General features: G+C 44.0%; 1 protein-coding gene across 5 annotated transcripts in view; it reads left to right on the top strand.

Moving 5' to 3' along the window:
* Positions 1–20,645, top strand: part of POGZ (pogo transposable element derived with ZNF domain) — a 41,995-nt gene that overhangs the window by 15,258 nt on the left and 6,092 nt on the right. For 2 of the 5 annotated variants that reach the window (XM_025192492.1, XM_025192494.1), the window contains 12 exons: positions 6,951–6,998; positions 9,896–10,071; positions 11,373–11,481; positions 11,970–12,263; positions 13,285–13,479; positions 14,335–14,444; positions 14,840–15,174; positions 16,684–16,838; positions 17,941–18,041; positions 18,997–19,143; positions 19,782–19,916; positions 20,296–20,468. In XM_025192492.1, the coding sequence (XP_025048277.1) occupies positions 6,951–6,998; positions 9,896–10,071; positions 11,373–11,481; positions 11,970–12,263; positions 13,285–13,479; positions 14,335–14,444; positions 14,840–15,174; positions 16,684–16,838; positions 17,941–18,041; positions 18,997–19,143; positions 19,782–19,916; positions 20,296–20,468 (1,978 nt within the window). The remainder of the gene's footprint in view (positions 1–6,950; positions 6,999–9,895; positions 10,072–11,372; positions 11,482–11,969; positions 12,264–13,284; positions 13,480–14,334; positions 14,445–14,839; positions 15,175–16,683; positions 16,839–17,940; positions 18,042–18,996; positions 19,144–19,781; positions 19,917–20,295; positions 20,469–20,645) is intronic. The other 3 variants (XM_025192493.1, XM_025192491.1, XM_025192495.1) reach the window with 3 other exon arrangements.

The raw sequence follows: 20,645 nt of genomic DNA, 5'->3' as shown, positions 1-20,645 counted from the left end.
GCTACCCCAGCCACAGCAAACAGGCTGAACGGTGGCACCAGAGCTGAGTGGTGATGGCATTAACTCCTTTGCTTCTGGCAGCTGCAGCCAGAAGTTCCACAGACCGGATGAACCCCCGGGTGTTGTATGTTCGATAGCCCTACTCCGGGATAAAGGTACTGCTACACACAACCTAGCAGGGTTAAAATATAACTTACCCAAAGCAACAATATCCACGTTAATAAAAATGCAGCTTCTATGCCAGCTGAGCCTTCAGTAACCAAGTCGGTGTGGGACTTCCTTCATGGGGGTGTCAGACTTCTCAATATTAAAACATCCTAGACACTAGTTCGCCAGAAGAGCAGAGTAGGAGGGCATAGTAGAGTGGACTCATGCATTCATGAATCAAATAATAGAATTGCAGAAGCTACAGATGGAAATTACCTATTAGCTATCTATTCCATCACCCTGCTAGAGCTGGATTGTTCTCTACTGCTTGATTTTAAAGTCCGAAGCTCTTGGGCTTCCACTACTTCCCTTGGGGAGACTTTTATAGTCTAGCGTAATTGAGCTTTCAGCCAGTCTTTCAAACTGGCATTCAGCCTGAATTTTCTTTGAGTACTCCTTGTTACACATATGTGTCCCATCTTAACTAATCCTTCTCTCTCCCTGGTGTTTACATATGTAACTAGAAGGTGTAATACTTGTTTCTCAGCTTTGATTTTTTTTATAAAGGGTTGCTCCGGTGTTGCTAATAAGAAAATGTGATAGGTGTATATTGGTGTGATACTTCGACTTTTTGTAATAAATCCCCCATCAAATCAAAATGTATCTTGTAGTTCTGTAACACTTTTCACAGTAAGAATCACAAAGGGATTTCACACCTGAAATATTGAAATTAGACAAAGGAAATATTTTGTTTGTGACTAATGTACAAAAACTGCCTAATGGCACACAACAAGACTATATGGCAGATTAGGACAGAAAGGGAGAGAGAGTGCCACATCCAATTAAAACAGAATGTCATTCTTTCCTTGGGGTGACAGTCCACACAGATTCCTTTCTTGATACATATGTTCTCCATGCACGTGGGATTAGATGCTTTCATTTTCCATTGGGCATGTTGCTGGGTACCTTTATACCGCCTCATTTAAGGGCTTAAAGTGTTCAGCACAAAGGTGTCCTCTTAGCATCTGTGCATCTCCCACAACCGTGAGATGGAGCTCTGTAGGATCTCCTTACTCCACCTGCCATGCAGTTTAGTTGGTGTGGGTTTCTCTCTGTCACGTATTTATTGCCAACAAGTGTAATTTTCATGTTTTAGGTAGTTCAGCTCTCATTTTCCCCTTGTACTAGGGTTCTGGGATTGGGTCAAAAGCCAAGTCGCATGGATTTTAAGACTGGTCCTTATATGACACTTTGCCCAGTAAAAGCATGCCCTTGGTCACAGCATTGTTTTTTCTTAGTGGTCCTGGCAATCCAGGACTCCATCTTGAGATCCCAAACCACATTCACTACAGAGTGGACTGTCTGTCAGTATGTCAGCACTGATGTCTGATGGGCAGAAAGGTGCCGCACACCAAAGATGAGCCTGGCTGAAGTTGTCCTCCCTGGCAGACTGGGACGAAAGGGTTGTCAAGTTCATGATTTATCATTTTAATTCATCCATTGGCCATAAAACTGAGAACTTCTGGTACCTAGGCACTGCCTTCTAAGTCAGTACTAGGGTCACCTCTAAATCAGGTACAAATTTGATACTGACTCTTAAGGACTCACCAGTGCCTCAGTATTAGGAACCTCAGCATTCAGTGCATCTGAGATAGTAGTCCTTCCACCTTGGTACCCACTACTGCAGCATCTAAACCATGTGCTGTGCTAAAAGACATATAAAACCCACAGACAGCAGTATCTTCTCCTTAAAAGATTAAAGGTGGTGACATATAAACAGAAGCTTCTGGGTCACTGGTACCAACCTCTCTTATGCTTGGATAGGGTACACTTGAGAGACTAGCCCTCCCCTTGTAGTCCTTTTTCTCTTTCTCAGCTGAGTATAGCAGAGGCTTACCTCTCAACCAAGCATCTTCCCCTGCCTGAATAGCACAGGGACATTCAGAGAGGGATTCTAGAGAAGTTTAGATAAAAAGCTGTCTAAAGCTCCCAGAGGTTGCTCTACTACTTGGTACCATCCTCCATCTCTGTACTTTTACCCGTATCAGCTGATAACAGTTGTGGTCTTATCAGACATATGGGGGCATATAACCATATTCCAGAAAACCTATTTCATCAACTGTCCTAATATCTCAATCACTGTTCCTAGAAACAAATTAAACCATTTCACAAATGCCTAAAAGAAATGAGAAGAGCCAGAAGCATCAGCTGCAAAGGGAAGAGCAACTGATGTCTGCTGTTTTCCTCATTCACTCCTAATGATATAATGAATCTACCTAGATCTGTCTCGGTTGTTTTAAGGCAGGAGTATCAAACAAACAGTCCTTGGCTAGATGTGGCTTGTGAAGCACTGTGTTCTAGCCCATGGGTCCTGGGCTGACCCCCCACACTGTGCAGCATGTGGAGTTGGTCTGATGTATGGGCTAGACCTGGCTCCATGGGCACTGCATGCGCCTCAAGGAGGCAGTCCAGGGCATGCTTCACATGAGGGACCTGCACTGAACCAACCCTGAGTCTTGGCTCCAGAGTCAGTCCAGATCAGAAAGCACCAGAGCCAGCACCTAAGGTGGATCTGGTAGAGCATTGCATGCAGCATGTGTCCCATGCCAGCAGAGAGGTTCAGCGTCCTGAGTGCTGGTTGTAGTGCATGGTCCCAATCTGGCCCACAGACTGGCCCAGCAACCCTCATCTGGCCTACCGGGCTGGAGGAGTTGGAAAACCTTAAACCAGGGGTGTCAAAGAACTAAACGTGTCTTGGAAGGAGTCAAAGGCAGGCAGTGTAGTTGGACAGGATCTTGGATAGTCTACCTCTTTCTACACCAGCAAGGCTTACCATACACTTTGTGAAAGTCTGCTGAGACTGCAAAAGTATATGGCATACATCTGCATTTGTCCTGGACAGCTGAAAAGAGATGACAGGAAGCAACGGATTCTTGTTAAGGGATTTGACTATTTCTAATTGCATCTCTAGCAGTTTAGGAGAGATCAGAACAGCAGAGGCTTACCAAGCACATGCTGAGAGAGAAGGATGAAAAAAATTGGGCTTCATCCTCTGTAAAGTTTCTCATGCAGCTAGCCTTCAGATGGAGACTGACTATCAAAAGGTGTCTTCGTTTATAAATAGGCTTCTCAAGAACATCAGGAGGAAATAGTCTGTCATAGCCGATGGACATCTAATTGTTAATACTTCGCTCCAAGCTGTGCTGGATGCATTTGACACCACATTGTGTGCAATGGCCATTAGAATAACTGTGTTGTGACTTCAGTCCTGTGGGAACCCTATGTAACAATCAGGGAAGTTGGTTATTTGAGCTACAGACTTGCCAGTAACAAAACAGATGTGTCCATTGAGTCCTTCAAGGATCCCAAGCCAACGTTTATGTTTTTAAAAGTTTCTGTGTCCTGACTCAAGAAGGCGACACTCCAACACCCATCCCTCAGACATTGCTCCTCTGGTCAGTCTTGCACTCAGCCGCAGAAAACCTTGGAGCCACTGTGGAAGACATGATCCTCGGCTTCCACCAGGCAGTAGGTTTGAAGCAAAGATTGAGAACCTGCGGGGCCACGTGAGGTTTTCTTTTGTCCTGTTGTCCGTCTTATTTTCAGGATTTTATTAAGCAAGCATTACCCTGGAATGGTGGGTCCTAACCAGTGAAATCAGTTTAGTCTCTTCAGTTTCAATCCTTACATACGCTCTTTTTCTGGGAACCCATCTCATGACAGAGTGTTAAAACAAGTAGATCCTTTGTACAGCTGGAACCAAAAAAGGATATACTCTTCAGGAGCAGGAGGTTTTATACCATTTCCTTTTTGATCCCAAAAAAGAAAAGGGATTGGCCGTCCATCCTGGACCTTCAGCTCTCAGTGTCTTGTCTTTATCCACAGTTTCAAGTTCAGGATGGTGATACCAGTCTGTAATATTTATTCTCATTAGTTCTTCAGGGCTGGTTTGCTCCTCTTGACCTGCAGGAGGCTGGTAGTGAGATGCCACTTCATCCATCCCATAAAAAATGCCTCTGATTCCTTATAGGAGCATCTCGTTACTGGAAGAGGTCCTGTGTTTTGGTATGTCTGTGGCCCCAGGGTTTTGCACTGAGTATCTGGCAGTAATGGCAACTCACTTAGAAGAGAAGAGGAGAGACCTGGATTCACCTAATTACTTAGTGACTGGCTGATAGGAGGAAAGAGACCCAAGCAGGTGACTGACTTGGATATGGGGAGTTCACAGCCCCTTGGGATCTCACTTAACTTCAAAGCCGATGATAAAAAAAATGTGCAGACACCAGCTTGGAGTACTGTGAAACTCAAGATCAGTGAAAATTTACCTTCCACGAGATTCCAGACAAAATGAAATCTCATCCGCTAACTTTGAGCTCTCTCAAGAACATCAGTGGGAACACATCTGAGAGTTTTAGGTTGTGTGCCCTGTTCTCAGTCCCACAAGAAGTCCTTGTTAAGGACTGGTGGAAAGACTTCTTCAGCTGTGCACTGTAGTACCCTTCCCAGCACCTCGTATTGCCACATTTAAAAAAATGGAATCAAGATATTGGAACCTCAGAATTATGACGACAAAAATTGACTTTACAAATATAATTTTCATCCTTTAATACAGGCTCATGTTGTCTTAAGCAGCAGATGTTTTTACTACTTTGTGCCTTGTCACCTCTTGGGATGTGAGTGTATAAAACTGCCGCTACTACAGTCTCACTCTTAGGAACAGTCACACATGTAATTTGCCTTTGAGTGAGTCACTGTGCCTAAGGAACAACAAGACGACTATTCCCATGTGGTCTGAAGCTGGAAAATTGATCAAATATGAACGTTTTATTTCAAATGGTCCCCTCAAGGATCTTGTCTCCATACTGACATTCTAGAACTTGGAGCTATTGACACGGTAATGCAAAATGTTTCCTGCTTCTTCAAAAATCCATAGTACAGATCCAGATTGGCAGCAGTACAGCACTGCATTGTGTCAACAGAGGGGAATCATCCCTGTTCTGTCAGGAGGTCATGCAGCTGGGTATCTGGAGCTAAACCATATCAGTGGTTTTGCAACTTCTTGGTCTTCAGAACACCTTGGTGACTTAACTCTGCAGGCAGTTTTTCACAACCAGAAATGATCTGTGAATGGCACAGAGGTTCAGACACTTTTCACAAGTGGAGATTCCCAAGAACAGATGTGTTTTGTCACTGACCAAAGTGTTGAACACTTTTTTTTTTTTTGTAGAAGGGACTTTAGTCATGATGCATGCCTTTTTCATCTGCTCTACTCAGCACTGGTGAGGCTGCAGCTGGAGGACTGCATCCAGTTCTGGGCACCGCACTTTAACAAGGACGTGGACAAGCTTGAGAGAGTCCAAAGAAGAGCCACCCGTATGATCAGTCTTAAAAGGCAAGCCATACGAGGAAAGGCTGAGGGATCTGGGGGGACTCTTCAGCCTGAGGAAGAGAAGGCTGAGAGGGGACCTGGTAGCCACTTACTGCTACGCAAGGGGAGTACATCAAGGACTCGGTGAGCAACTGTTCATCAGGGCACCCAAGGGGAAAACCAGGAGTAATGGCCACAAACTCCTGGAAGATGAATTCAGGCTCAACATTAGGAAAAACTTCTTCGCAGTCAGGGTGTCCAGACTGTGGAATAAGCTCCCTTCAGAGGTGGTGCAATCATCTACCCTGAAGATCTTCAAGAGGCAGTCACCTTGCTGGGGTCACCTAACCCCCAGTTATCTTTCCTGCTTGGTGCAGGGTGCTGGTCCTGATGATCTTCTGAGGTCCCTTCTGCCCTTACAGTCTATGAATCTATGAATCCCCTGAAGGCAGGGACTGATGGATGTATGCCTTTCCAGCTGCTTATTCCCATGATAACAAGGGTAACACTGAAACATGATTGTAGTAGTTCCAGCAAAGACTGAGCAGTTCTGCAAGTTGGATCTATTGAACCTTTTGATGTAGCTTCTCATCACACTGCTAGCTCTGCCTGACAGTCTTCAAAAACAAGTCAGATTTTATATTGGAACTCAGCTTCCCTATTTCCAACAGCCTGGATGCTGAGTGGATGACACCTGCCAAAAGAAGTAGTTCGATAGAAGTTCAGGACATTTTGCTGCAAAGCGGGATATTTTTTAGCCAGACTTACTTGTAAAGCTGGATTTTCTGTCTGGGATCCATACCCATTCTATCCCCTCAGCATTGCCCTCCCATCCTGGCCACTCTTGCAGTGACATAATTCCTGAAAAGCCTCATACATAATCCCCCTCCTTTCCCAGTTTGGAAAGCGCTAACCGCAATACTATGTTAGTAGACTTGATGGATTCCCCTTTTGAACTCTAAGAAACCAGTTCCTTCCCTTCTAGTGCACTTGGGACATGTGTACCTCAGGAACAGAATCTGTGTGGACAACACAGCTTAGAGAACCAGGGTTCCTGTAGGGTGAATAACTTTCAACCTTACTGGTTTTTGGCTAAGACCCCAGTGTTAACTACTTGTACAAGTATCACCCTAGAATCATTAATGATCTTGGTTTTCTAACTCTTGAAAGACCCCATATCTGGCAGCATATACCAGCTAATATTGGCTCAGTAACAATTTGAAGAACAACACTCCCTGAATTGCCAGTACTGCATGAAATGCTTATTGAAAGGAGGTCCCAGTATAATTCTTTTGTGTGTGGGATGGTGCTAGTGACTTTTTTTTGTAGAGTATTTGCCTTTCTACTTACCAACACAACCTTAATTCAGCTTTCTTGTGCATATACATTTTGATACAATCTTGAGTTACATGATCATATGCTATTTTTTCCACAGGACCTCTGCCTCAATCAGTGCACAGGATCAATGCTGCTGACAGAATGGGTAGCTATTCAGTCCTTCTTTTTATCCTCATTATTCAGTATGTAGCTCCATGCCTTTTTGACTGTGCGCTAGTTAAATCCTGAATACGGTAGTATAAATTTACTCAATGTGACACTCATTGCTGCTATATCTGAGTGGTTCACAAACATGAATACATTTGCCTTCATAGTCTCCCTGTGAGGTAAGATGGGAACATTTCAGTTTTACAGAGGAGGATACAAGACAGAGAGACTGAAGTCAGCAATATTAAGTGTCCCACTAATTTGGGAAGTCCAATTTATGATGTCTATGGTTTGATCTTTTCAGAGCATTTAGTATTGCTTTAATACTTCATGTAAATAAACATGGCTCTTGACTTCAGTTGTAATTCTAGCTCTCAGCATGTTTTCACACCAGGCCCCAAGTGTCTTAAATGAGGCATGTAGAAATTGGGAAAGATACTGTAAAGAGTTAGTTATCAGTCAATTTCCCAGTATCCAGTGAAAAACGTAATGGAAAAAGCAGGGGTAGAATTTACTTCTGGGTAACAAGTCCTCTGCCTCAGGCCTGGGACCACCTTTTTTCTACCTACACACACTTTATTCATTCACTGCTGACTTTCCAACATTTTTAAAGAGATAAATTGCTACAGATAGCACAGCCTCATTTGCTTCACAACCTTGATTCATTCCCTGAGCACCACCTGTTCTGTGCACAAAATGAGGCAGGGATTCTGTGGAAAATACAGCGTGTAATCATGTAATTAAAGTCAATATTGTTATATGCGCAAAGGGGGGTGAATTAAGGTTGCACAGGCAATCTTTCCTGGAATTTCCTAACTTTTTAGCACTTGACTTTGCAACCACACAGTTCTTTTACCCTACCTGTCTTAAAAATGTAATAAAATAATTTCCTAAGCTTATTAAAAAAAAAAACAAAAAAAACGCAAACCAAACAAACCCAGAGAGCCAGACATTGCATGACATCACATGGAGTCATACTAATCTCCATGTGGTTCAGTATGAGGGTTGGGTCTTTAAATCTGCCACAGGGACTTGAGTTAAGCAGTTAACTGGTAGGTGTAGGTGATGTGGCCCAGCCAGCAGAGGGGAGTGAGACGCACACTTTGCCAGCAGATTTCACCTTGGTTTGCTGTCATCAGCAAATGATGGGGATCCAGAATCCTGACATTGTTTTGGGCTTTGTTGGGGGTGTTTTAAGTGGTTAAGACTGTTCTGCCCTGTGGCATCCCTGTGCTTTTTCATGTCCCCTCTTCTCTTCCCCTATCTTCATTTAATTCAGCATGTCAAGATCCTTTCTTCTCTTCATTTTGTCTGGATGCCAAAGGGGAGATTGCCGTCTCTGCTGTGTTCTCAGTCTCCCTGCTCTTGGTGCCAGTGTTACCTTAGCCCCTTGGCTGCCAGGAAAAGTTTTGCAGGGATACTCCTGATCAGTCCCTACATTCTCTTGCAGCCTTGGGATTGAGCATGCTAGCACTCTGTGGGGAGGGCACAAGCTCACGTTGGTTGTCATATGGGAGCTGTGTGGAAATAGATCACGCTCTTGGAGAATAATGCAGCCAGCCTCTAACAAATCTCCAGAGTATGCACAAACTGAGATTTTCAGATGCAAATAACTTGGTTCAATTTGAGATGACTAAAGGCACATGCCAGAGACTAAGGAGATTTCTGTTGCAAATTTTCAAATGTCAGAAATTTCCAAAATTCCGGTTACAGGCAGACACCTGTCAGGGAAACCTGTAGTCTGAACTGTTAAATTTTTGTAAAAATGATTGTGCCATTTTTGGTTGCTTATTCTTAGGCAACTTTAACTAGAAGCGGTGCCCGCTGCAGCTGAACAGTTAAAATTTCGCAAAACTACATGCAACTGAAAACAGAGTTTTATAATAGAAAGTGTTAAGCAACTCTGTAAGGAGTATTACTAGAAATGCCTATAATAGAAACAGGCCGTGGAGGCGCGCTGGGACACCACAGTAAGGAAACACCAGCATTATCACTCTCACAAACCAAAGGGATTGTGTTGGAATATTTTATATAATGTGTGATATTGAATTCAAAGAACACAAGATACTGTATTTTCCCCTGCTTTAAAGCCTTTACGCAGGGTAAATGAAGTGTTACCCTGCTTTAATAAAAAGTTCCTGAATCAAAGGACAAAGACTTCAGAGAATTTTAAGGTATTTTAGTGATCTTGATTACACAGTATGACTCTAGTGCGATCCAAATATGCTTGATGATTTTTCTTTACATTGAAGCTGCACGTGAGATTGGATTGTGCCAAGAGGCACCGGATACAAAAGGAAGAGGGGCTTTGTGTCTTGATGGCAGCCATGTGTCCTTCCAGGTTTGGGTTGTACCAGGAAGCAACACAGCCCTCAGCATGATGGTTGTGGCATCTCTGTCTACTTTTGGCAGCGCTGCCTGGAATGTCTACAGCACTAGAGGATGGTTGTACTCCTGATACAACCCTGCACACTGGGGCTTGCTGCGGGGGTCTGTCTCAGCTTTTTTTTCTCAGGCAGTGTTAACATACCTGGAAAATTGCTTCACCAGCTAAGAAACTTTTTCTAATCCTTTTATGATGCTACAGAGGTGTTCAGAGGTTGTGCTGGTGCAGAAGGAATCCATCTTTGAGATTTTTTTTTTTTTAAACTGCCTATAAGTTTTGGATGCCCATTTTTCCTCAGGCAGCTCAGAAAATCTCAGTGCAAGTGTTAAAATTGCTAAAAGGATATGTGGGAGGGGTAGGAGTTCTGGATAATGTTCTAAATGTGTGTTCACTGTAACTAATTCTAATTGTAGAGGACAAAATTTGTCATTGATTCTTCAGAATGGAAAGTTGGAGGGAGAGGAAATAATGGATTTTAGTCAACAACTGCTTTCTTTTTCTTCTTGCAGCTGGCAACCCTCTTGTTCAGCAAAGTGGACAGCCATTAATCCTTACCCAGAACCCAACCTCAGGTCTGGGCACAATGGTAACCCAGCCAGTATTGCGACCTGTACAGGTCATGCAGAATGCCAACCATGTTACTAATTCGCCAGTGACCAGCCAACCTATTTTCATTACAACCCAGGTGAGTGTTGTGTGCTTTCACCCATGCACCAGGGTTCTTGGGGATGGCTGCATACAGACTGTGTGCGCCTGTGAGAGGAACTGTTTTAGTAATTAAGAAATCAGGCGCCAGTTTCAATCTTGCCTTGTGTACTCTGGGCGTTGAGCTTGGGTTGTAAATCTGCCTCTGTTCTAGTTCAATTGTATTCAGTAATGACTTGCTTTTCAGTAGTCCCCGTGTTGTGGATAATTTATCTGCTTCATATTGATCTGAGCTTGCCAAAGCCTTATTGCACTGAGTTGGATTTGAAATAGTGGTTTTGTTTCATTCATTTTATGGCCCCTAACTTTATCAGAACTTCCATTGACTTTTGGAAGTTTTGCCTAAATAAGGACTTCCACGTTAGGCCTAGAACAAGCTGCTACATTGAAATGTTTGACTAGTCTGTGTTAGTCTCTTGCAGTTGTTCAAAAAATTGCTGTTAAATTAATAAAGTGGATTCACATATTATTTGAAAATTCCTTGCTGGTCAGTCTTATTATTTGCAGCTTCCACTTTGTTCTGTCCCAAAGTACTTGAACTCGCTCCCCTTTGAGGGTGACTATAGCACCTGTTAAGCCAGTAGAAAATTATTTCCATTGATTTTTAGCAGGGAGCAGGAAGGTAGCCAAAGGAGAGGATATCAACAGGTAGAAACAAGAAATTGCACTTCAGGACCCCAGTTCTAGTGGGAAGGGAAGGGAACAGAGTGGCCCCACTGCGGTGATAGGAATGATGCTGTTCTATTGAGAGCCTTGCTGCGCAGATTACTCAGTGCTGTGCTGCTTAGTTTACAAAAAGAAAATCTAAACTCTTCCAAAAAAAATTGAAATGCTGAGAATAAAAATACTTGAAAGAACAAATATTATTTGCTTCACTGGATCCCTGTGATCGTTTGCATCTGGCATTGCTCTGGTTAGGGCTGCTCATGTCAAAATTCTTTGTTTTCTGACAGGTGTGTGGAAAGGGTCCCCTGTGGCTGGATTTCTCCTGGGGTCCAACCCCAACTGAAATCAGTACAAAGACTTTGTGCTGAATAAATGCTGGTTCTGTCATGCTGCGACTTCTCAGGAGTGTTTGCTGAGTCGCTCATTAAATAACTCTGAAACGTATAGGATCTAGGCCAAAATTTACCTAGCAAACCCCTAAGGAGAGAGTTGGGGAACACTGCTCAGATGATTATACCAAAATGTGGTTGGAGAATTGTGCTCTGATTGTCTCTGTCTCTGTGTCGAGGTTGTTGGGATCAATAAATTAATGATGAACTTACTTTTTAAATGCAGGGATTTCCTGTGAGGAATGTGCGGCCTGTACAAAACACAATGAATCAGGTTGGAATTGTCCTGAACGTACAGCAAGGCCAAACAGTTAGACCCATTACCCTAGTCCCAGGTGAGGAATATATCTATTGAGACAGATGAGGTTGTGACAGTTTTGTTTCTGTACAAGCAGTCGGATGTGAAGCTAAAAATACTATTTGGAAACCTTTTCCTTTCCTGCATGACCGTTGGCAGCTGAAGGTTGGAATTCTCCAAAGTGCCTGTGGCCCTGAACATTTTGCTGCTGCATATCATCCCATTGGTCTCGCTCACTGTCATAAAATTGCATGCATGCATAAGTGCTTGCGGGACTGTGAGCCCATTGAGTATGAACAGGGCTTGTGTTCTTAGGTTATTTAAGTCCTGTGTAAAAATACTACCTGAAATTGTAGGAAATGGAATTTTTACCTTGTCGGTTTCTGTGTTCATTTCACCCTTGGAAAAGGAAACTGTTTTCTGGTGTGTTGAAGAGCTATGATCTCCGTTTAAAATAGGCAATTTAGATTTCTGACTTGTCAAAAAGGAGCTAGTATCTGATTGCATCTTGTGTTCTTTTCAAAGCCCCAGGTACACAGTTCGTTAAACCAGCAGTTGGAGTTCCTCAGGTGTTCTCTCAAATGGCCCAGGTGAGACCAGGTACAACCATGCCGGTCCGACCCACCACCAACACTTTCACTACGGTCATTCCGGCCACGCTTACCATCAGGAGCACTGTACCACAGTCCCAGGCACAACAGCAAAGTAAGTCCACTCCCAGCACCTCCACAACTCCTACTTCAACGCAACCAACAACACTTGGACAGTTAACTGTGCAGCAGCCAGGGCAGTCCAGTCAAGCTACTAACCCCAAATTAGGTAAGACTTCCCATGGAAAGTGATGGGACCCATGACACTGCTTATCATTTGATCTTCAAACGTGTGGCCAGGTGGCTCAGGCATAGGAGTGGAAGTCAGAACTCCTGGGTTCTACTCCTGGCTCTGTCACTGACACACTGCATGACTGTGGGCAAGTCCCTTAACCACTCTTTGCCTCAGTTTACCCATCTGTTAAACGGAGGTAATCCTTCCATATCTTCCCTGCCCATATGAGAACTAACTAATTCTTGTGTGTAGCCTGCTTTTAGATCCTCAAATAAAAGGCCCTAAAAAATGCATAATGTTCTTTATTAATCATTTGTATGTTTTGGATGGTGAAGCTGTAAAATTAAGGAAGGTATAAGTGGATACTAATTATTTCCTTTTTTTTTTGTTCTTGCTTCATAGTACAAGAATCAAAGGATTTCTCAAAAATAATGGGAAACAGCTCAAACAAATTAAAATACTTCTTGACACAAATGGTTCAGGCGGTATAATTAACTTTAGGAAGTTAGAGTCAAATATATGGCTGGATTTAGAAAAGGAGTGTGGATCATCAGTTACCTATACATACATCTTGTGTTTCTGAGTGGAAGCTGTTAGCTGGAGGGATCATGAAAGTACTTTCCTCCCCCAGTCCTCAAGACCCAGTTCTAATGAATCAGGTATTGGTCACTAGCTACCAGTGGGTGTGTCTACACATTGTCCTACGGTGCCGTAGTAATCATGTGGGTGTACACGTGATTGCCAGCTACGACACCGGTAGCTGTCACACTCCCCAGTTATAATGTGCTGCTACGGCAACGTACTTTTGGAAGTACCGACGCACGTCGCCGTATGGCAACGTGTAGATGCACCTAGTGTTTACCAGAATTGGTGGATTTATAGTCTTACGTGGTAGACCTGTAGTCTGATGTGATACGTCAGGAGGCAGGATACAGGACATGCTAAACAAGGGGTTCACCTGGTACATTAGATCTGATATTTCTAAACGTCCCTCCACTCTCTGTCCTTTTGGTAGTGAGCATTGCAAGCTTTGTGACGGTGAAAAGACCTGGAGTGACTGGAGAGAACAGCAATGAGGTTGCTAAGCTGGTGAATACCCTGAATACCGTCCCTTCACTAGGGCAGAGTCCTGGTCCACTTGTGGTTTCTAACAACAGCCCAGCACATGGTTCCCAGAGACCCAGTGTTTCGGAGTCATCATCACTAAAAGGTACGAACAATAGCAGCTATATTTTCAGTCCTCTTGGTGTGGCTGAGAACCCAGCAGCCTACAGAACTTCCAAGTATTCTGTTTCTGGAGCAGAAAATGTTAACAAAGTATGTTGCAATTTCAAGGAAGAGGGGAAAGCTTGTGTCAAGCAGCTGTACTGTTGAATGTTGTCTCTTGATTGGCCTAGAGTTTTACTTGGAGGCTGTTTTATCTTTATTATGTGGGTGCCTGATCACAGAGTGGTCCATACACAAAATGATTAGGGGCATTGTCTGTATATAATTGTTCTTTATGCATCACCACAGGGTATGCAGGGCTCTTTTCAAATACCCACGAAGGCAAAAGGGCAGAGTCTGTGCTGCTGTTGCCCCACATAAGGCATTACCTTTGGGGAGGGAAAGTGAGAGGCTAAAGGTAGCATGAAGCCACCTCTATACCCATCCAGATCCTGGGCTTCTGTCTGTCCTTGGACACTAAGACAAACACAAACGTGAACTTGCTGTGGGTAGGGACAGAAAAGTACTGAAGTGATGCTAGGAAAAGGGAGATATGGACAGAACACTGAAAGAAGGTGATTTTTAACTGCAAGAATGCTATCCGAGTACTGTTGAGAAACCCAAAGAGAACAGCAAATTTCTGGTGGACAAGGCAATATGTGTGTCGTGTGGGCTATTATATATTAGCATATATCTGCATATTTCCATTCTTTTTATCCCAAATTCTGTTAGCAGTTAAAATTATCACTTTTGTAAAGACGCATTTTCACAGGAGCCAAAAGACAGGTCCAGATTTAAATTGGAGTGTAAGAGCACGACCAGATTCCTGACCTGCCTTACCAGTCTCTCTTGATTACAGTCAGCTCCTCTCCTATCCCCACGTTTGACTTGCAAGATGGCGGCCGGAAAGTGTGCCCAAGATGCAATGCCCAGTTCCGAGTCACTGAAGCTTTAAGAGGACACATGTGTGTAAGTTGCTGCTCTGGAATGAGTTACAGGGTTACTGTTGTCAGTTATCTTGTGCAAAAAATTCCCTTTCATGAGCAGGGGTTTGGGTAAAGATAACACCGGAAGGTGGCAAGGGAAATGGAAACTGTGCACTGAGATCGTGAATAACCCCAGGTAGGCGGGAGCTTGGTGAAGCCCTTTCTGATCTCACCTAGCAGCACTGAAACAGAGAGAAGAGCACCCCGCTTTAATCCACATTACCCCTTTGGCAGTGTTTGGAGGTCTTGTATTCCAATTCTAATAAGGCCTAGCCCACTTAGCCTGTGCAATCCAGTGAGGACTCAGCCCCTTTGGTACCTGTAGTATAGCTTCTGCTAGATACGCTCTAAGCATTAGTATGGCTCTTTCTCCTGTAGTACTGCTGTCCTGATATGGTTGAATTCCTCAAGAAAGGAAAATCCCTGGAACCCGAACCAAATATTCAGTCGACAAAGCCTCCATCTCCAGAAAAAACTGCAGCTGTTGCTTCACCACCCTCATCTACGCCTATCCCTGCACTGTCCCCACCTGCTAAAGCACCAGAGCCAACTGAAAACATAGGGGACTCATCCCAGAGCAAGCTCATCATGTTAGTAGATGATTTCTATTATGGCCGGGACGGGGGCAAAGTCAGTCAGCTGCTGAACTTCCCCAAGGTCCCAACATCTTTCCGGTGTCCACACTGCACCAAGAGGCTAAAGAACAACATACGGTAAGAGGGATGTCATGTGTTGTCATGTTGTCAACAGCGCAGTGTGTCTCTAACACCTTTGGTCTGCAGAACTCACACTGGGTTACTTTTCGTCTGCAGGACCACTACAGTTCCCAGAGAGGGAAAATATTTTGGGCGTGGTCACAGGATGAGTCAGTAGCAAAGATGCATCTCTCAGAGTGATAGAATCCCAATTCTGTGTCAGAAAATGCAGATGGAAAAAGTTTCACTTACCACCATAGGCAAATATAGGATTTTGAAAAGGGGGGTGCAGATCGCAAGGTGCATCAATACATAAAATAATGCATATTGTTCTCCAGTTAAAAATAAAGTAGAAGTATTATTCATTTGCTAGGGGCCTATGACTATTATGCAGTTAAAGATTGAAGCAAAAACAAATATAACATCATTGGAATGAGTTCAAACAATCTGCAGAGCTGTAAAATAGGAGCTTCATTACCGGGAGCAGGTAACAGACAGCAGAATGGCAGAACAAAGGTTGGCTTGATTGGTGGAACATCGAGACCATTAAAAACAAGAGAGGGTTGTTAACACCTGAGGAATGAAGAGTTTAGACAGAATTAGGTAGATTACAATGAACCATGAAATTCAGATGAATCCCTCACCACTGCCTGACTAGAAATGCTGCTGTCAATGCCAGACAGTTGGTTTTAGACTTTCAGTAGAGTAGGAATCAAAGAGGGTGTGAGTGCACCAGTGCAAGCCCCTTGGATCTGTCCCTACTCACCACTAAGCTGACTTCTGGAACCTAATGAAGAATTGTCCTCTCTTGTTTTATCCAGTTCAGTTACAACCCAAGGGTTGAAGAGGTAATTTCCTATTTGTAGAGAAGACTACATTACAAAGCCTCTATCTTGTCTTATCTTGACAATAGGTAGTATTTGAATTTGTCTATGACCTGGTAAGCTTTGTCTTGGCAAATGGAGAATTCTAGCTGTGCCCTCATTCAAGGCCAGAAATTCTCCAACAGATGCTTTGGTCCTTTATGACAAAATGCCCACCATTATGCTGTCTACCTGCCCCCCCCCCCAAGAGGTGGCTGGTTAGGAGAGTTTTCATCACGCCAGTTACGGTTTTGGCAAGAGGAGCAGGGAGGACACACACTCTAGACGCACACTGCATTTAGTTTGATTAATAATTAGGTTAGATATTAGGGAAACCTTTCTTACTAGGAGGGTAGTAAAGCTCTGGAACAGGTTACCTAGAGAAGTGGTGCAGTCTCCCTCCGTGGAGGTGTTTAAGCCCTGGCTAGACAAAGCCTTGGCTGGGGTGATGTAGTTGGGGCTGGTCCTGCTTTGAGCAGGGGGTTGGACTAGATGTGGCCTCCTGGGTTGCCTTCCAACCCTCATTTTCTATAAATTTGGGAAGTCTCTACCACTCGTCAAAAGCAAAAAGTTGATGCTGCCTTCATCCTTCTTCCAGAATCAGTGCTATTGATGTGAATGTGCTTGGATTTATTTTCACATGCATTCTTCTCTCCTCCTTAAGGTTTATGAATCACATGAAACACCATGTTGAACTAGATCAACAGAATGGGGAAGTAGATGTTCATACCATCTGCCAGCACTGCTACAGACAGTTCACTACTCCTTTCCAGCTGCAGTGCCATCTAGAGAATGTTCACAGTCCCTATGAATCAACAAGTAAGTGGCAGGTTGTCTGTCTCAAGATTTCAGTGCAAGTGTCTCAAGCAGACCATTCATTCCAGGGCTTCTGTCACTGCCTGGCAGACTGTGCTCAGGGATTACTTGGAATGACCATTTTCTTACATGCATATAGAAGTTCAAGCTAAATTGCATTGCAGTTTGACTAAAGTGATTTCCGTGCCAAGGGCATTCTGAAGGCAAAGATTTGACTGGATAATATTCTGGTTCTGATACAAACCTACTAAAGGAGTGACATTTTGATCTGAGGTAGCAGTTGCACTGTTGTTGGGGCACTGTCATTTGTTTTCTTAAATTTAAATAATAGCTGGTATGTACAATGTATTTTAGAAAATACGTAAGATAAATGTATTTTTAAACTGTATGTCCCAGCTCACAGATGAGTGTCAGGAACATGTCTGCTTCCTTCAAAGGGATTACTGTATTTTTCTCACATAGATTACACCCAAATATAGGATACACCTTGTTTTTGAAAGTCAGAATTAAGAAAAAGGATTCTTCCAGTTATGGCTGCATAGAGCAGGAACAGAGTTTTCCTGAAGATTAGGGAATCATTTCCTGCATAACTAACTAGCTGCTGTTGAAAACTGGTCTCCATGAGTGGGTCTGTAATTCTGAAAAGAGCTAAAAATAGTGAACTAGAGACTCTCAAATTGAGAGACCAGGAGCAGCTAGCAGACAGAAAAATTGCCTAAGAATGGTTAGTTTGGTTAGTGGAACAGCAAGACTATTAAAAAGGAGAGACCGTTAAAAAGGAGAGATGATTGATGGTTAACACCAGTAAGAGTGAAGAACAATGAGTCATTAAGTCAATTGACTCCCTCAGCTGCCTGAACAGTAATCACAAAGCTGCTGCACTCTGGAGCAGGAATCAAACCAGGTTGCTTCCAACTTTGGGCAGAAAATCAGCTTACCCACTTAATGCACACACCCCAATTTTGAGGGGCTGATTTTGGGGAAAGATGCATGTTGTATATAAGAATATACAGTACATTATGGCATATCGAAGCCCCTTGCAACAACTTTTGTGGTCTGGCTTGAGCTTTTCTAACTGTTATTTCATTTTTTCTTCCTGTAACAGCAAAATGCAAGATTTGTGAATGGGCATTTGAGAGTGAGCCAATGTTCCTGCAGCACATGAAGGATACCCACAAGCCAGGAGAAATGCCCTATGTTTGTCAGGTATTGTACAACTCCAAGTGCAGTGCTCTGCTCCTGTAATGTCCAAGAGGAGATCTAGTATTCTTCACCAAAGGAGTTGGGTATAGGCCTGGTCCCACTGGACTGGGGAGAAAGGCCTCGTGGGTCACTCCCAGAGCCTGGAAACTGGTTACTTTGCCACAGAGAGAAGCTGTGTGTCCGTCCATCTGGAGGTGAGGCGAGGCTAGGCTGTGCTGTCAATGCTTGCATCAGCTCTGCACCTCCTCAGAAAGGCCCCAGTGCTGCCCCACAAATGGGAGATGAAGAAAAAAACTTCTCTGTTCCAAACTTGGTGTTAACCAAAGCAGCAAGTTCTAAAAGCTGTTTTTTTGAAGTGTCTGAGTGAATTGCTCTTCAGTCTGCTCCCATTGCTTTGAAGTAACTCCTTTTCACTGTACCCAGTACAGAACTGGCACTGGTGCTCTTTTCATTTATGGGAATGGCTAAACAAAAGGGGATGGGAATTGTTTCACTGACTGCCATATGCTAACCATCTGAAGGAGCAGTCTTTTCCAGATTTAGGTCCTTGTTCATTTCAGGTGCATGTAGTCTCTCTGAAAAGTGCAATTGCTGGTTTTAGCCTTGTATGGAGCTCTTTTCATGTGGAAACTGAGGATTTCCACTATGCCCTCAGGTGACTTGTCTCATCTTATTGTCTTGTATCGTGACTGAGAACATTAGGAGAGGCATTTAAAAGCCAGCCACTGGCTAGGCACTTGGAAGCTGCACTTATTGCCATGTATAAATCTAGCTAGACTGACCAATTGATCACTGTTAGATCTCCCTTACTCCTTACTTCCAACAAGGCCTGGTTGATCTGGTAATTGAAAATGGGTATGGGATAGCAGGTACTCGGATATTACAGTGAGGCCAGGCCAGTCTACTGTGGTGGTAGACATGACAACAGCTGCTAGAGTATGTCTTTGTGCACCCCCAGGTCTGTCAGTACCGGTCGTCGCTGTACTCTGAAGTGGATAGCCATTTCCGAATGATCCACGAGGACACCCGGCACCTGCTCTGCCCTTACTGTCTTAAGGTCTTCAAGAATGGCAATGCCTTCCAGCAGCATTTCATGAGGCACCAGGTAACCCCCGTGCTGAGTGGAGGCTGCCATCCTGGCAGAGTGTCTTTCTCATGGTGACTATCACGGGAGTTTAGCACATGCTTAAGGTTAAGCAGGTGCTTAAGTGTTTTGCTTGCCTGTTACAAACTGTAATTCCCAAAGCATGTGTAGTGGGTCTGTGTCAGCCCTTTATCTTCTAGGTGCCCTTCTCAAAAATTTGTATTTGAGAAACATTTCAGCATTGACACTGCCTTTTTCTACAGCTTTGAGTTCTCTCTGTCCATATCTGTTGGTGTAACAGCAACATCTTTTGTGTGGGAGTAGTTGGAACATACTTAAGGTTTTGGGGGGTTTTTAAGTCATTGTTTTTGACTGATGTGTGGCTGACAGCTCTGTGAGCCTTTTGTTTACCCACAGAGCAAGGTCTGGCAGGGCATCGGCAGGGCAAGCTGCTTCAATCTTCTGCTCTGCCAGTGTGCCTTAGCACTGGCTGGGACTAAACCCTTCTCCAGCTAGAGGATGAGAGTTCGCTTCTAGTGGCCCTTTTGGCCGTTGGTACCTTCTGGATTGGCTGCCAGCAAAGGCATTCTCAAGCGTGGGGCTGGATGGGCTGTGGACAGTTTGCCAGGGGAAGTACATTTCATTCTCTTCTGGTTTAGAAGAAGAGTGTCTATCACTGCAACAAGTGTCGGCTGCAATTCTTGTTCGCCAAGGATAAAATCGAACACAAGCTACAGCATCACAAAACCTTCCGGAAGCCCAAGCAGTTAGAAGGCTTGAAACCTGGAACCAAGGTAAGGGATCCATGTAGACAGCAGCTGCCCTTCTCTCCCTTTCTCCTGGAGCACCTCTGCAGACTCAGTGTCAGTGCATTCACCCAGAGTGCCAGCAATAAAAAATGTGTTTGAAGGATACATAGCATTTCAAGTCCACATTTATCTGAACAGAAAGATTTCTCCTATCCCCTCCATTCACTTGACATGCTTTTATCTGGTCGTAGTATAGGAACACCTTGCCCTGCATTCTTGTGGAGGGTTGGACTAGATGACCCAGAGGTCGCTTGTAACCCTTGAATTCTACGGGCGGGGTGCACTATAGAAGAGATGAGCAGGAGAAGCAGAGATCAGGAGGCACCAAGGGTCTTACGATGTGGCCTTTGCCTGTCCTTTGCAGGTTACAATCAGGGCATCTAGAGGACAGCCACGGACAGTGCCAGTATCTTCAAATGACATGCCACAGGGCACTGTGCAGGAAGCCACTCCGTTGGCATCTTCTACGGACCCGCAGCCCATCTTCCTGTGTCCACCTGTCCAGAGGAACATCCAGAAGAGAGCAGTCAAGAAAATGTCAGAACTTTTGGCTAAGTTTCAAACTAAAAGGTGGTGGAAGGAAATGCAGTCAGTTTTTTGTTAGGCCACTGCTAGTGGCAGAGCCACTCCTTGGCACTTGGGTAGTTTTGGTTTGTCACTGCCAGGTAGAGGCCTCCTACCAAGAGAATCTGGCTTCCCAGACAAGGATTAAGG

The sequence above is a fragment of the Alligator sinensis genome, unplaced genomic scaffold (assembly GCF_000455745.1).
Source record: "Alligator sinensis unplaced genomic scaffold, ASM45574v1 scaffold880_2, whole genome shotgun sequence".
Taxonomy (NCBI): domain Eukaryota; kingdom Metazoa; phylum Chordata; order Crocodylia; family Alligatoridae; genus Alligator; species Alligator sinensis.
The sequence above is the reverse complement of the archived record's forward strand: the minus strand, read 5'-3'. Positions and strand labels throughout refer to the sequence as shown.